The sequence below is a fragment of the Protopterus annectens genome, chromosome 3.part0 (genome assembly GCF_019279795.1).
Source record: "Protopterus annectens isolate FY-2018-M chromosome 3.part0, PAN1.0, whole genome shotgun sequence".
Taxonomy (NCBI): Eukaryota; Metazoa; Chordata; order Ceratodontiformes; family Protopteridae; genus Protopterus; species Protopterus annectens.
Genome location: NC_056731.1, coordinates 941,913,282 through 941,931,669, shown reverse-complemented (window position 1 = coordinate 941,931,669; position 18,388 = coordinate 941,913,282). Strand labels below are relative to the sequence as shown.

At 40.1% G+C, this 18,388-nt stretch overlaps 1 protein-coding gene across 5 annotated transcripts in view; it reads left to right on the top strand.

The window, feature by feature from the left end:
* TPMT (thiopurine S-methyltransferase) overlaps positions 1-18,388 on the top strand; it is an 857,398-nt gene that overhangs the window by 669,540 nt on the left and 169,470 nt on the right. For all 5 annotated transcript variants that reach the window (XM_044065272.1, XM_044065269.1, XM_044065268.1 and 2 more), the window contains exon 7: positions 11,852-11,937. In XM_044065272.1, coding sequence (XP_043921207.1) covers positions 11,852-11,937 — 86 coding nt within the window. The remainder of the gene's footprint in view (positions 1-11,851; positions 11,938-18,388) is intronic.

Sequence of the window (18,388 nt, the reverse complement as noted above, 5' to 3'; positions counted from 1 at the left end):
GTTGCATTTTTCAGTGGGCCACCTTCGTCAGCACTCTTGGTACATACAGATTTCTGTGGTGTGCTGCAGGACTCCAGCACAATGAATACTAGCTAGCTGTGGGGCAACATCAAACTGCTTATCAGAAGCCATGAACATAGATCCTTGTCTAGTACCATCAGAGTTGCTGCCTATAAGTGTTGGCCTTTCACATGGTCTTGGCGACCATCTAATCATCCTTGGAGACACTAATCCAATGTATTACATGTCTGCTTATTTTGACCTTTCCACTATACCATCTGCATATGAAATGTCATAGTATATTCCACACTTTTCAAACAATAAACCATTGGCTTTGGGTACACGTACTGTTCCAAAATGTGGTCCTGTAAGTCATCCACCGTTGTGAGTAGCATCTGGCAGATCAATGCCACTGCACATTTCCTGCATACAAATATGAGGACAGTGATGGCAGACAAGCAGATTATTGCAATCCAAGTTATCACTTGCATAACACCTCCACCCCCAGGCATGCATTTTCTTTATTCCTGTCAAAATAAATAGAGGGTACTGAAATAGCCATTCCCTTTATATTTTCTAACATTTACAGAATTCACCTACATTGCCACTGTATCCTTCTTTTTATGAGAACAGTTCTGTGTGGCGATCACTTTGCGAGACTGGAGATACTGCCACAGTCTCAGTCTGAGAAGACAGCAAAAGAGAGATACCCCCTAAAGTCAAAGTAGTACTGGTGCTCCATGTTGCAGGTACAGCAGGGTATAGTTGCTTGTTTTTGGGTGCAATTTTAAACTGTTTCTGAATAAATGTAGGGTACTTTCTAGCATATGGTATTACTGATTTTACACTATTTACAACATTGATCAACCATATATTTTGGACAATATTTCTTCCTTTGTCACATGTTTCTGATTCAAATCAGAAGTATGGTTCAGTGAGATAAATGATATTACTACTTTTGCACTAATTCTTGCACGAGTCAACCAGATAGTTAAGATATTTCTGACTTTGCTATTTGTGTACCTCATTATAACCCATGGGATGGTTTAGAGAGATACATATTATTGCTTGTACACTGATTGTGGCATGGAGCAACCATATATTTTGGGCAATATTTCTGGCTAGAATTTAGGTGAGAGGAATGGCTCAGTAATATAAATGTTATACTACTACTACTGAGAGATGGTAATGAGTCAGTCTTACCTTACACCTGCACCAGGAATGTAATGAATGTCTGCTCAAAAGGGTGCAGCAATTAGCACCTTTGTCTGAACTTGCAGAACCTTGCAGCAGTGAAATGCAAGTCATTATCACATTACTGATTTACAATACGTGCAGTTACAGTAAAATACTGAGTCATTATCACTTGTTAGATAAAACATCTGCCAGTTGTCACTATTATTCACATTACTAAAAGTTGTTATCACACTGATGAATGTACATGCCAGGTTTTAGTTTCTGTGTATGTGGAGTCATGCAGAAGTTTTTATGATAAGTTTTTTTTTCTTGAAAAAGTCTGATAGGGAGCTTGTCAACATGCTGAGTAAAACCTTGTTTAAAGATGGTAAAAGAACTATCTGTATGCTGTACCCGTGGACAGAGAGCACAATTTTTTATGACTTAAGTTATGAAATGTATATGTCGCTTTCTAGAACTCTCCAAAGTTTTGATACAGTATCCCATCCTTTACTTCTATCTTAACTTGCCAGCTTTCACCTATCCTCCTCCACCCTCAGCTGGTTCGCTAGCTATCTATCTGGACGCAAACAATTTGTCAAATGGCTCTCCTCCTCTTCTCCTTTCCTGCCTATCTCAACTGGTGTTCCACAAGGTTCCATCTTAGGCCCCCTTTTATTCAACATCTTCACCAATGACCTCTTCACCTCTTGCAGTCAGTCATCTCTCATACAATACGCTGATGACTCCACTATTATTTCTACAGCCAACAACATCTCTGACCTACACACTCTAGCCCAAAAAGCTCTACTCTCCTCCGAACAATGGCTTTCAAAAAACATTCTAATCCTCAGTCCCAAAAAAAACAAACTCTTACTCTTCCTGCCCCATTCTCTTGCTCATCATAGATCCTACTTTGTCATTAAGTCTTGTAACAACACAGCCATCTAACCTGACACCTACACTAAACTCTTAGGGGTCATCATTGACGATGAACTAAAATTCAATCAACACATACAGCAATGCATAAAGAAGACCCATCAGAAACTAGGTCTCTTATACCGGAACAGAAAATACCTCACTCCTGAGGCTAGACTCACCCTAGGACAAGCACTTCTCCTCCCCTCTCTCCTCTATGCCACCCCAATTCTGACAAATATTCAAACAACTACCCTGAACAAACTCCAACAAACCTACCACAAAATAGCCAGATTCAACACTCCCCAAACAGTATGCACCACTGTGTTGCCTTAAAGTGTCTACAATGGCTGGAACTCCCACAACTACTACATCTCTACCAATTTCACATGCTGCACTCTATGCTCTTTAAATCTTCCTGCTGTCCATCTTTATCTCTCCTAGTCTCTACCTTGTACCCCTTCTCCATCTCTCCGCACCTCTAATCAGCAATTGCTCGATATCTACCACCCCAATAAGTCAGTAGGTAAGCAACTCTATAAACACTCTGTGGCCCAAGCTTGGAATAAACTTCTCCTGGACATACGCTCTATCTCTCACACTCCACTTTTTAAAAAAGAACTTAAGGGACATTTACTCCCTGTCCCTGCTATGACCCTACATAGCTCTCCCCTCCCCCCACACTCACATCACTCTCAGTTGATCCTATTCACACTCTTGTCTCTCCCTCACTTGTACAATAACAAAGAATCTGTCCTGAAAAAAAAATTTTAAATTTAATACTACTTTCAATTCTAATCGTCACATGTAGTTGTTTATTCCTTACTATTGTTGTTGTTATTGTTTGTAGTACTTGTTTTCTTACTGTAATTATATATTGTATCTTTTGGAGCTTTTTTCTTCGGGCCTCCACTGAAAATGGGACAAAATCCCAGTTGGACTAACCCGGTTAACAAATGTCAATAAATAAATAAATAACTAAATTTTACTTTGTTTGGTAAATAACTGTGGTAGGGAACATTCTGAGTGAGACCTCAGATGGTATTAGTAAATATATGTTATAAGTTTTTGTTTATGTATCCAGCTTTCAAGAAAAAATTATTCTCTATTAACAGTATGTACATACTGTATTGAGGAAAACTGATGATAAATACATTGAAGAAATGTTGGAATGATGGCTATCAAACAGTGCTGTGTCTTATTGCAACAGGAATTACTACTTTTTTAGTGAAGTTGCAGTCCTTACCCTGCTTTTTCTCTTTCATGTGCCCTTTCTATGCCCCCTTGTCAGTTATCTGGCAAGTTCTTATGCACCAAGGCCAGGAAGGTTCTTCTTTAGAGATTTGTGCCAACTGGTCTTGTGTTAGTGGGTGCATCACGGGGGGCATACCCCTGTGGATAGAAGTGAAGATTTGGATGGGCTAACCAGGTAATGCATATGATATATATATACATAAGTAGTCTTCCAATACATCTCTCAAACATCAGTTGTAATCTGTTTGTATTTTCTTTCCTGCGCAGGTTCGTCCACCTTCTGACATAATTCCTCGCCAGATATGGAAAACAGTCAATGGGCAGCGCACAAGGCCAGACGTTTACAGAATGGGTTCATACATGGCTTGATGCACAGGGTCGGTGGATCTACAATCTTCCATGACAGCATCACTGCAGAAGATGTTCACCTGTTCAGAAGGGATGGTGTTTACCTAACTGAGGAGGGCATTGCGTTGTTCTTGACTGACCTCCACAATGGCATGAGGAGAGCTATGCAGGATTGGTAACATGCAGCTTGTGAGAAGAATGGAAAATACCCATGAACCAAGTAGGACCAGTATGGTAAGTAAAACTCTATTATGAAATGTGTTGTGTAAAATATATTTTTCTGAGTTTGGCAAATAACTGTGGTAAGGAGCTGGTGAAGATGTTGAGAAAGAGCAAATGTTTCAGGAGAGTGCTACCACATGCAATCTAATATGTCAGTAACGATCCTGCAATACTTCCTTTTTATTTTGCTTTTATCAGGCATGTGTAGAGTTTAGATGACAGGAAGGGCTTAGTAATAAAGAACTTGATCCCTTAGGTCCATCGCTGAATGGGCACATGTAAAGAGGAAAAGCACAGGTAAGGCAGACTGCTGACACTGAAGGAGGTTGTGAGACTGTAGTGGTATCAGCTGTCTGAGTGGGTAGCCAGCACAGCTATTGGACAGATCAGATGGCCTTGCCTGCCACTGAAGTCCCATGCCTGTCCTGGGTTCATTAGTGGAGTGGCGGTCCTCACCTTGCTTTTTCTCTTTACATGTACCCATTCAGCAGTATGTTGGCTACATATTTACAATCATATGTGTCTACATCGTAAATCAACTTGGTCTGAATGCTGTACACATGCACAGATATTTTTTTTAGGACTCAGGTTATGGAAATTATTATTTTTTTCATATTTTGGTAAATAACTTTACGAGTGAGTATCTGAATGTGCTAAGTAATACCTCATTTTGAAGACAGTATTCATAGGTCCAACATGGTAAAAGAACTGTTCCTGTATGTTGTACACATGTACGGATATCAAAGTTTGTTTCGGACTTAGGTTATGGAAAGTATTTTTTTTATATTTTGGTAAATAACTTTGCAAGGGAGCATAGCATGTCAGTGTTCCAAGTAATACCTCATTTTGAAGACAGTGTTACTTCTTACAACATGGTAAAATAACTGTCTGTGCAGTGTACACATGTACAGATATCACAGTTTGTTTAGTCTTGTATATGCCCATATCTTTGCAAGGGAGCATGGTGATGACACAAATGATGCATCATTTTGAAGCGGACATTGAGATGCACAACTTCTACACTGATATGTACCCTCTGTCTGTTACAGGTGATGAGATGTTATGCTTTATCAATTTTGAGAAATATATTAATCATATTTCTGTGAATATCTCTGTAAAGGAGCATCACACAGTAATGGTTAAGGTATCATTTTAAAGCTGACATTCATACAAGCAAATTAAATACAAATTGTATGGGTCTACATAATACATTAATCAAGATATTGTGCTTTGCTTTTCCAAAAAGGTAAAACATATGCACAATATCAGCATTCCTTGCCAAATATTTAATAATGACTATGATATGCACTATCAACGTTTAAACTGTTGGAAAGGTCAGTGTCTGCTGAACAACTTTTGCATTTACATTTTTAGTCTAGCTCTTATAGTTAGAGTTATGAACATTTGTTTTCTGTATGGTATTAGAAATGGATTTTCTGAAAATGAGCTCAGGCTGCACTGTTGTTCCTATGGTGGAATTAAGCAGGCAGCTTTTTCTGATCTGCTCTGAAGTGAATGAGTTAATTTAACCTTTTAAAGTGACCATTGAATGAAACACAACCTTGTTTTAACCAGGGGTGGGGGAAGCTGTACATACACACAAACACACACCCACATATAAATATATATATATATATATATATATATATATATATATATATATATATATATAATATACACACACACACATACATTTGCATATACATATATGTGTGTGTACATATATGTGTGTATGTGTATATATATATACACACACACACACACACACACACACACACACACACACACACACACACCTCAATGTCTATGTATGTGTGTGTGTGTGTGTGTGTGTGTGTGTGTGTGTGCACGCGTGTTTGTCTGTAGAGTCAACCCAGTGGCTGGGGAGGCAAGAAATTTATGACACACTTAGCTTTTTATTGCAGGTTAAATTAAAGTTCAGATATTTCTTCTTTTCCTCTTTCCTCTTACTTGGCAGCTCCATCCTTAGAATCCTTTTCCCAATTACCCAGCATACCTCCTCAGCACATGTCCAAACTAAAGCAATCTCGCCTCTCTGACTTTGTCCGCAAACCGTCCAACCTGAGCTGACCCTCTAATATATTGATTCCTAATCTAAGACAGCAAAACTATTAGGCATTACTATTGATGACAAACTCACCTTCAAGCAGAGTATTCTTAATTATGTAAAACAAGCTCATTTCAAGCTAGGGAAACTCTACCATCACAAACTTTATATGGATAATTCTACTAAACTTAAACTTACTAACACTCGCTCATTCCCCCCCTCCTATACAGAAGCCCTATCTTTACTAACCTCCACACATCCCTGTTCAACAAGCTTCAGTCCTTCTACTACAAAATAGCTAGATTTGCCTCAGGCATGACTAACCACTCATCACTGCCAAGCCATCTCTGTATCGAAATGGCTTGAATTCCCCCACTACCTACACTATACCCAACTAACTCTTGCTCACAAATTAATATTCAAACCTAAAAACTGCCCAGCACTCCATTCTATCCTACAATCATACATCCCATCCTGTAACCTACGTTCTACCAATAAACACCTATTAAGCATAATCCAACAAAGGAGTCGGTCAAAGCTTATTCTCTCAAAGCATTGCTAAACTTTGGAATGCTCAGCCTTCACACATCACTCAGCTAGACTCTTTAAAATCTTTTAAAACTGCACTAAAAGACCATTATCTCAGTAATCCCATATGTTCTTGCCTGATCACTACCAAAACACCATAAACACTACACCATAGTCTTCATATCCACTCCCTTTCTCCATTGCAAAACTCTGTCCTTACTGAACACAAACTTAAACTCTTGTATTATTGTACCTACATTTTTATTCTGTATTATAATCTGAACTTTGCACTACTGTTTTTGCATTGTATTGTGTTGGACATCTTTTTGAAACATTGCATTTAACTTCTGTGCAAGTGCCTAATGATCTTTGTAAACACCCATGTCCAATGTATTATACTTCTGTATTGTATGTCTTGTGGAGCTTTTCTCCCTGGGGCTCCACTGAAAAATGGGTTTTTGACCCAGTGGACTTTCCCGGTCAATAAATATCAATAAATAAATAAATGAATAAATAAATTGGTTCAACAATACCCATATTTATGGGAACATGATAAAATTAAGTACTTAGGAGTACCAGTTAAGAAGGACACTGCTAATAATAGTTAAGCATATTTGGGAAGAGAATAAACAAAAGATAATACAGAAACTGAGAAATTGGAAGCTCTGGCATATAGATATGGATAGCAAGACAGAAGCAATAAAACTGTTTTTAGTCTCTTTAGTTTTATGTACATATCAGGCATATGTTTGTTATCAACCAGAGGAGAAGTTGTGGATAATAAATTAATAAAGACTTGAAGGATTTTTTTTCTGGTTGGGGAGAGAAAAAGTGTCAAGTGGGAGAAGTTGATCAGTCCAATAGATAAAGGAGATTTAGGATTACCTGATTTGAAGGGATATTTTAGAGCTACACACTTAAAGCACTTGTACATAACAGAAGCAGAAAACTACAATTCAAAGTGGAAAGGGGTGATGATGAAGCAAGAGGAATTTGAAGAAATAAGGAAAGAATGGGATTTTGGATGCAGATCCTTAAAGAGTATAACAACTGTCATATAGAATATCATATTCATAAAGTAACACAAAATATACTAAGAGGTAAGCCAACACAGGAATGGAGAAGGGATATTCTGGCAATAAGGGATGACTACAGTTAAGGCTACAGAGAATAGGCAAGAAGGGGCTGGAATGTACTGAAAGAGGCTGGCAAAGGAACCAAGGTATTGGGAACAGATAATTAGACAGGGAAAGGTAATAAAATGGGAAGAGGCCAAGAAGATATTTGAACTGCAGGCTACAGATTGCCTTCCCTATCTGGGATTGATGTCAGAGTATAGGGTCAGAGTATAGACAAAGAGAAAGGGAAATCCTAAGTGAAATAATCACACTGGTTGAGTTTTTAGTTGAATCTAAAACTGAAGCTGCTGTTAAAAAATAGATAATTAGTAAGGCATGCAAAATATTGCACAGTAACTATGGGAACCAGTCAAAGAAAGTCCGAAAAGATTGGGAAAATAGATTAGATAAATATTTCACAAAGAAACAATGGAAGGACATATTTATAGCTCCCACATATACAACACAGTCTAGAAAGTTTAGGATTTTTGCCTAGTGTTTGCATAGATATTTTTACACCACAAACAGACTCCAAAGAATTTTTCCTGAGATAGATGGCAAATGTTGGATGTATAATGAGGAAGAAAGAGGTATACCTGAGTATGTTTTCAGAATGTAATGAGTTGACAGACTTTAAAAAATCCATACAGAGTACTCTGTCAGAAATACTGGGCAAGCAAATGAATGTAACTAAGGAAATGATTTCTTTGAGCTGGGATGCAGGATCTGAATTTCCTAGACATAGTAAGGCCTTGTTAAGTTTAATTCTGGTGGCTGCCAAAAAAGGCAATTAGTAGAAAATGGAAATCAAAGTCTAAACCAATCATATTTAAAGTAATGAATATTGTAGCAGCGACAAAAGAAAAGAAATTGGGATCTTTAGAAAAGTATAGAAGTAAATTACATAGAAAAAAATGGGACGTAGAAAAATGATTTGGAGAAGGGATAAGGTTTAAGAGTAGGCAGGAATTGAACACTTTATGTAATATTAGATTGATTATATTGTATAGAAGAATAATGTGATGTGTAATGTTTGTAAACATGAACTTGTTAATATAGTTTATTTTCTACATATTTAAATGTTTGTGTGTGTCTATATATATATATATATATATATATATATATATATATATATATATAATGTGTGTATATGTACAAATTTATGTATAAATGTGTGTGTGTGTGTGTGTGTGTGTGTGTGTGTGTGTATATATATATATATATATATATATATATATATATATATGTATATATATATATATATATATATATATATATATATATATATATATAGTTTCACTTTACAATCCTGATATACAGAAATATCAAAATTCAGTATCTCGAGAGTGTAAAGCCGAAAACTTCAAAACCCGAAACCCCAAAAGCGTGAAATTTAAAATCACAAATGCTCACATACACACTACACACACAATCACACATACACCTTCCCTCCTACACTACAAACCAACACAACAAAACAAACACATGCGTGGACCCTACATATAAGCGGGGGGGGGGCAAGCAACCCTGCACACCCCACACCCCTCCCTACTTATATATACTAACTCCGAGGACGCACTAAAAACACAAACACACAAAAAACACCACTGCACATTCTACACTCCCCCTGCACCAACACACATCACATATGTACAAATACCACCACTCTCAACACTTACTCACAATCTCACCTACCTACCCTAACCCACACCTCAAAACTCCAAACACACTCACACACATTCAAATCCCTACCTAAAACCTCTACTAAAACATCACTTACCTGAATTTCCAGCTACATCCACATACCACACCGCACACTATGAACACAAGGAATCCCACGTCATGTATACGCCTCCACAACTGCAGATTTGACATTTCCGCATTCGGCATTCTGCACTTTCGTGCAAGTGTGTGTGATATTTCAGTAGTTTGAGATTCTGAAGTGTAACCATATATATGTGTACACACACACACACACATATATATATATGTATATATATATATATATATATATATATATATATATATATATATATATATAGGGGCAGGCAGTTCACCTTGGGTTAAAAAAAAAACAAAAAGACAAGTAAATGAATTCTGTGAACATTCTTTCTGCCATTCAAAGGTTTTACATGGTCTGTCCTGAATGTCAGAAAACTGCCCCTTGAAAAGATTTCTCTTCTCACTTAGTAACACTACCCATATTTAATGTTACATTTGACAAGAACTACCATTGACTTAATCTCCTTAGTCAATACTTCTAACAGATGTCAGTAGATCTTGATGATCTGGGACTATGCCACCTGTTATCCTAAATCTACTCCATTACATACATCTTCTGCCAAACCTTTTGCAAGAGAGCTGATTTTTATGTTTAGTAGAATGGGAATCCCCAAGGGAATTCTAACAGATCAAAGAGCCCATTCCAAAATGCTTGTGTTTATGAAAGAATTTTGACAGGTGTTAAAAGTTAAACAGCTCACCCCAAATGGGTGGACTGGTGGAATGTTTTAATAAAAGACTGAAGATCTTATTGAGGAATGTGTTCTAAAAAAAATGTCTCCGGCATTCCTTGGATGAAAAGCAGAATCTTACTTTAAACAAGGATAATATCACTCTTCTGGACGGAAATAAAGCTTTATTGAAAAAAAAGTTTTTGAACTAAGTGTCCTTCAGGCTCAAAAGCACGTAAAAGCATCCCTCTAAAATCACATGACTAACATCAACTAGTCATTACAGTAATAAAAGAAACAACTTCATTTAAGACTTAAATACTTAAAAAGGCTTAAAAATCTAAAAAAATATTCCCAGTAAACCACTATTTTGGTCTAGTGGGTGCGGCATTATCCTCTCTTAGTGATGGATGTTGAAAAGGATGGGGGACATTTTACTGCCCTCTCTGATGTCTTACCAATAGTGAGGAACCCCATTTGTCTATGGGGTTCACCCTGTTGGAGCTACTTTATGGAATACACCCTAACCGTATGGAAGCATGGAAACAGAAGACTACCCCTTTCTGACATGTCTTAGTACACAGCTGAAGTGCAGGAAAGAACGGCAGCAGTTATGCCTACAGTGGGGCTTACTAGTTATTACAGGTGTTTTTTCCACATTTAACTCAGGTTCATTTGACAAAAGCAAGGGCCCTGTAAAGGCTAATTCGTCCGACAAATCCAAACAGGTTGTCCTGGCTGTAATGACTTCCAGCCATGTTCTCAAAGGTAATTAAAATAATCAGGAAGCATCCCACTTGTCAGACATATTCTGCTAATTAAAAAAGTGGCCCATTTATGTGAAAAAGTATACTATGTCACCTCAGTCATCTGACTTGCAGCTGATCATGTCTTATGTCAAACATTTGTATGTCTTCAGTTTTGCTTTTTGCTTAGTTATGATACATATTTCTTGCATGTCCACACATCATGACCTTGTGGAAGGCAGCACTATCACCCAGAAACAACTAGTAACATAACCTTTGAAGTGGATTTTGTATCATCATCTGCCTTTGAGGAATCTTGTTTCTTATGACAACAACTTCCTGAATGACAGGTTTGCCTATTTCTCCTTCAACCAGGCAGCCTTCAGAGGGCGTATTTCTTTGCAGTCTGCTTCCTCATGCATGTCCAGCAGTGGTTTAAGGGTTAGGAATAGAGTAAGCGTAGCACAAGGATGCATCTTACTTTCACAGCTGATGTAAACCCACAGATTTAACCCCCTCCTTTCCCCCACCCCTAGCAGATTCTGTCAATATGATATTTGGTCTCTACCAAGAAACATTAACAGAAGACATGTCCTCTTAATGTACATCTCTTTGCTCTCACCTGGAGAGGGGTAAATGGGCACCGTCTCTTCATTACTTTCCATTCGTAGTCTTTCCCTGAGAATAAAAAGGTGAAGAAAGTAAGCAGCAGACAAAAGTGTATTTTTCTAAGTTTGAAGAGACAAGAAAAGTGGTTTGAAACAGCTGCGCATTTCTCAGCTACTCTTTGTAGTATTGTCAAGTGCTAACTCTGGAGATGGTGGTGTGTGCTTCTCTTCTTTTATTGATCTTTTTGCTACTGGTTTATTTCTGCATATGTGTATGTACTGCAGCTTCATTTTGCAGAGTGTTTGCTCCACATTGTAGCAGAAAATTAGTTGTCCTCATTTATATATTTGAAAGCTTTTTTGTGTCATATTTAATTACATGAAAATTTTCCATAATTTTGTTCCTCATCAGCTATTCAGAATTAATGTTATCTTTAATGGAAGATGATTGCTGTTACCTCTTGGAAGCATTCGATTATGATCCACGTTTGCATAAAGGTAAGCTTTACATTATGTCTTTCTAGCACATATTCTAGTAACACAAGTAAAGGGCAAGTGTTATACTCTGATGATGGTCACAGACACAGACTAGCAGGTATGTTCGAGTGATGGTAAGGTAGATGGGAAAAATGCTGGGTTTTAAAGCTGGTAAAAAGTTTTACTTAGTAAAGGGAGTATGCTTGAATATGTGAATGTGTTGTGGCCAAACTTTGGGAGAACCACCATTCTCTGGATGGTCTGTTTACCTGTTGATTACACTACACAGAAGGCCTTGTGCAAGATGCTTGTATATTTCCTGCTGTATGTACACTATATTAGTTTTTTCTGCATATATCAATAAAAAATGGAGAGCTGTCATTTGCACTTGCAACATACATGAATACTATAGTCACAAGCCTGAGGCCACCAGACTTTTTCTTGGCATGTTTTTACTGGAGATTACCTTTTGATGTATACCTTCTGAAATATCATGAGATGCGTACAAGTGATCAGTCATGCAGTTCACTCACCAGTCTTGTTTTTTGAGCATCAACAAAGTAAACCTATGGAAAATGAGCAAAGTAACTGCATCAGCTGCCAGGTGTACAAATACATTACCCCCCACCCAGTACTTCAGAGCAGCCAAAGAGGGAAAGCAGAGTGACTGCATCAGCATTCTCCTGAACCAAAGCTGAAATGAACTGTAGCAACTAAACACATTTTTAGTCATGTATGTATGTGCATATGTTTGTATGAAGGAAGGATAGTGCTTTAACACCAGAAGTTTCAGAAGTGTAGTGTCAGAACAAATAGTGACCTATAGAGTCTTGGTTCCAGTTTTAGTTAAATCATAATTTCTTTAGTGCTGTGCTTTTGGGCACTAAACTAGATTTTTACCTCAAAACTGATCTGGGGAAATGCTGTTGCACTCACTCATTTAATTTTAGGTTAATTTCAGGTGTCTTATTGGGGGAATTAATGTACTTCATCCTGATTGACCTGGTGTGTTAGTAATAGACTAACTGTGTTGTCCTTTTGTTTTCTTTTAAAGTTTATTAAGAGCATGAATGCAGGATAGGTCTTGAGCTTGGTGAAGTGAGATATTCAGGGAGCCCAGTCAGGCATACATCAAACATAATCACTCATTTTTCTCTCTGTGTAATGAGTCATGCGTGTGTGAAACTGGTGCTTTTAAAGCTGGGTTACCACAGGCGTCTGTACTGGACTCAGTACTGTTAACTTTGTTCATCAGTGACATCATAATTACTATCACCTGTCTGCATTTAGTGTCTCTGTGGAAAGTGTACCAGTATTAAGGTCTGACCCAACAAATACAACTTTAGAAAACCACTTGTAAACATATTTTAGCAAGTTATGCCACTCGATTGAATCTAACGAGGGACAAATGGAGTGCCTGTGGTTAACTGGTTGGGTTGAGTCCACCAAATGAGGTCCTTCTTGCAAGAGTCTGTCAGCAGTATGTGATGAGTTAATGGTAGATGTTGAAAGGATCACTGGGATGACAGCAGCCACTGAAGAATCCGCATGTGTAGTCTGGCTAGCGGCACTAGTAGTTTGGTAGAAGCCATGGTCCCTAGAAGCTTCAAAATAGTCTTGGCTTTGACTTTTCGTAGGGGGAGAAGACGTTGAATTTGAAGAACTAAATTCTGTGCCCTTTCTACTGGAAGATGAGCCAACATGGCTACTGTGTCTGTCTCTGCGCCCATAAAAATCACAAACTGAGAGGGCAATAAGGCAGATTTTTCCCAAATGATAGTAATCCCCAACTGGGCACAAAGTTGAATGGTAGCGTCCCTGGTCTGAAGAAGTAGATGCCTGGTGGGGGGGGCGGGGAGCCAGTTGTCCAGAGGACACAACTGGAATCTCCTCGTCTCCTCAAGTGAGCTGTCACTCTGCCATGCCACACTTGATGAACACCCTGGGAGCTGTGGTGAGACCAAAGGGCAGACCACGAAACTGGTAGTGACTGGCTCCCAGCCGAAAGCGTAGATGACTCCTCGATGCCCTGTCCATTTGTATGTGGTAGTAAGCGTCTTGGAGGTCTTTTGAGCACATCCAAGTGTCTTTCCCTAGTAACGAGAGTATAGACTGCAGTGTCACCATCCGGAACTTGTCCTTCTTTACTGATTCGTTCAATCTGCTGAGGTCCAAGATGGGCCTCCAGTCCCCTGTATGTTTTTTTGGCAAAAAAAAATCTGGGGAGTAAGTCCCGGATCCTATTTGGTCTGCTGGGCCGGTTTGGATTACTCTTTTTGCCAGCAACTTGTTGACCTCCACAGTTGCCTGATCCCTGCGATTGGGTGGAACATCCGGGATCCTCTTAGGAACATGAGGTGGCAGAGAAAAGGGTATGATATAGCCTCTGGTGATAATTCTTTGTACCCATTTTTCTTGAGTGATACTTAGCCAGGCTTCCAGATACAAAAAAATGCGACCCCCCCCCCGACCGGCTCCAGAGAAGCACAGTTGGGCCCCACATCAGGAGCGCTGGTAGGGCTGCCCCCAAAATGAATCACGGCCTCCCTGGTTTTGCGGTCCGCCCCTGCCTCTAGGGCGATGTCTACCATTTCCTCCTCCTCCGCCTCTGAAGGAGGAGTCACCCTATGCATCCTGGAAAAACCTCTGGGACTTCTTGAACCACATTTTACCACCCTTCTGACCCTTAGGGTATGGTCTAGAGGGGACAGTAAAATGTACTCCCACGGCAGAGAGTGTTTTCCCTTCCTGCTCGCACCAGGTGAGTGTGTCCCTTTACCTTGGGTCCAAACAATGAAGAACCGTCGAAGGGAGCATTGGTAAAGGTAGACTTGAACAGTTCTGCAAAATTATACAAGTGCATCCAGGAATGAGGCCTTAAGGAAATTCCTGAACCTGCTGCTCCATCGACTGCATACGAGATAAGCCTCATGGACGAGTTGACAATAGAGTTCAAGGTGGACAACTGGGCAGACACCTTCTCAGGGACTCCCTCAGTGAATGTACCTTGTAGAGAATCTCTTAACTCCTTAAGGAGATCTCTCTGAAGCCTCGTGAAGTGTGTAAGGTAGCTGAGCGATCTAAGAGTAAATGCTGCTGATGAAAAGATACGCTTTCCACATCTGTCCATTGTTCGAGATTCTTTATTCAGCGGATGAACAGAAGAAGTTGTTTCCGCTAGCTCCTTCTTAGTGGCTGCCGCCACCACCATGGCATCTACAGGAACACCCTTAGACAAAAATTCCTTTTCCTTGGGCGCAACAAGAAATTTATTTGGTCTCCTGGAGACTGGCTCCATGGCATCAGGAGTATCCCACAACGTCCGACTAATGAGCTCCATCAGTTCTTCGAAAGGTGGAGACACCCAAGAGGCTGAAAGTTGAGACCCAAAAGCCTTCAGGCACACCGACTCCTCATCAGAATGGGTGACAGTGGGCCAGCTTAAGGAATTCCAGGATGTCTACAAAGGAGATATCATCAGAGGATGACTTAGGGGACCCTTCTGACTCCTCGAGGTCGGTGTCCAAGGTAAGAGACTCGTCTTGGGAGTCTACATGCTTCCTCTTGCATGTTCTCTTCCATGGGGGCTCCTCGGAAAAATATTCTGGGGAGGTCTCTGAAGAATGGGTGCCACCAGCTGGTGGCTCCTGAGGCTGCGGGTCTCTGCTGTCTAGAGAGGGAATAGGAGCTGAGACAGAAGCAGGTGTCCTAGGGGGGAGAGTGTCGGTACCCCTGGTAGGAGCTGATGATCGGGACAGCACACTCATCATCTGGAACGCTGACCTCTTCGGCTCCGAGGAGACCATCGGCTCCGAGATAGATGTAGAATCCGAGCTCACACTTGCTGATGTGCTGAGAGGGAGGCTTGGAACCGAAGAGGTTCGGTTCCAGGTGTCCCTGTCGGGGCCGACTGGGGAGCTTCAGCTCCTAGACACCACGGACGGCACCGAGAGTATCGGAGCAGAACTTGGCTCTGAAACAACCTCAGGGAAAGCTGGAACTGAGGGTTCCACCAGCGGTACCAAACACTTCGGCTCTGAAAGACCAGCACAGCTCGGAGGAGGAATCACCGAAGGGGTAACAGACTCAAGTGTCCCCGGGACTGACTGGGTCGGAGCCAACAACAATTTAGGTAAGACAGATGACTTCAGGAGTCTCAGCACTACTCTCTCCACATCTTTTTCCGATAAACTCCTGGAAGACCTGGAAGTCAGTGTGGGAGAACGGGATCTCTGCAATATGGGTGACCTTAATGTAGGGGAGACCAATAAAGGATCCGTAGACCGGCTCCGGTGAATACTGTCAGTGGTCGGCTGTGAACTACTTGGTGCTGACCCTGTAGCCACAGTAGTAGCACCCTCGATCGGCTCCGAACTCAGTGGAGCTGAGTAGGCAGTAGTTTTGTCAGATTTGGCAATTTTAAGAGGCAGCTCTGAAGCACCAGCCGGCGCCGGGGAGGGCCTCTTAGAGGATTTGGATTTCTCCTTTTTAGATCCCTGAGATCTAGCAGAGGAGGAAGAGCTAGCCAGATCTTCCTCAAAAGAGGGCTTTAGGAGACCTTTTAATAGAGCTTATGTTTCCTCTCTTGCAACTCCCTGGCACAAAAAGAGTGACAAAATAAGCATGTTTCCTGTAAGTGGATGGCCCCAAGACAGTATACGCAGTTGCTGTGGCCATCCGTTATAGACATCTTCTGTGAGCATTTCACACACTTTTTAAAGTGGGATGGCTTATGATCCTTGACCTCCTTAGACATCCCACAGAAGATTGCAATCAGGCACACAGAGAATAAAGGGAAAGTGGGAGGACTAGATCCTCTAATTTAAATGGGCCTAGACCTAAAAGTACCAACAAAGACATACCACAAGGACTAGGTCCTCTAACTTAAATGGGCCTAGCCTCGGTAGAAATGAAAGGAGGAAAACTAGGTCCTCTAACTAAAACAGACCTAGAGGGAGGTATAGAAGACAAGTCAAGAGTCTTGCTCACACACACTAGAGGAATACAAATTCTAATTATTGAAATAACGAGAACGAATGTCAAACAGAACCCTGTTCTGTATGCAAACACCAAAAACTTCAAGTATCACAAGCGGAAAGCTATCAGTTATAATATATATGAAAGGCACACACAGTCTAAAGTAAGCGCAAAAGGCACCTACAACTACTACCAACAGTATGAGGACTAGGAATATATATATATATATATATATATATATATATATATTAACAACCCAGTGAGGAAACAACTGGCACACAGGATACCAAAGAGAATGCTAAGGCCAACTGTTCTCAGAGAAACTGCACACAAGAAGCACTCTAGTAAACGCTAACTATCTAACTACAAACACGACACTAACTATAGCTAAATAAGGCTATCAAAATATGAAAATAGCAGAAATATCCAAAAATTAGAACAAAATGCGTTAGACTTAGCCACAGCCAAGGAGAAGCACATCCAAACTCGTCGACGCGGCAAACGAGATCTGGGGATTGTACTGGTGCACCATGGAATGCCTACCTAGCCACATGCCAACTAGAGGACTTTGAGCTTTTAAATAGGCCGAGTCGGAGCCGAGGATCAGCTCCGATCCCATGAGTAAGAATGAAGGCGAGGTAGGACTACCGAACATTATATATTTTACAAAATAATATTACATTATAAGTGATCATTAAGACCAGGTGGGAATAATCCCCCTAGTCTAACTATCCAAGCCTTCTCTTTCTTATTAAGTATATTATGCCAGCCAGTGTTAGCAAATTTGGGATCACATACTTTATGAATAATAATGAATTGAAACTTAGCAGTAACATGACTGATGGTCTGTTTGTATAATGCATTAGTGATAAAGTATGTGGTCCCAAATTTTCTAAGGCTGGCTGGCTATATTTACTGTTATTTTTTATACATATTTTTGTGAATTTTATTTTGTGTGCTGGCTTATGTTTTGTTCAGTTGACTGTCTTTTTGAGCCTTTGTACTTGCCGTCCGAGCGGAGACTCTGTTTGCTGAATTTGTTGGTATTGACAGGACGTCACATTTAATTGGTGGCAGCTTACTGAGATTTTTAACTGGATTTCAGTAACATTTGAGTAGTTATCATTAAGGTGTGCACTGTTGAGAGCTACAAAGTAATCATTCAGAATTTCAATCCACCACAGTTTTATTTATTTATTTTTTTTAGTTAGATAGTCAGGGATAGCAGGCAAGGATGTCAACAGAAGATTTTAGCAAATTGACAAAGATCCAGCTGACTAAGGAGTATGAAGCCAGAGGATTGGTGCATGCCAACCTGACCAAGGAAGCAATGATTTCACCCTTGGTTGCAGCCACAGCTCAGGCCAGCCATTTGGAAAATATCCAGTTTGTTGTTGGTCATGTGCAGCCTGCCAAGATGGGGCGGTCCACCTTGGAGTCCATCTGGAGTAATAGAGACTGCGCCTGGAAGCCAAACAACTGGAAACGCACTATC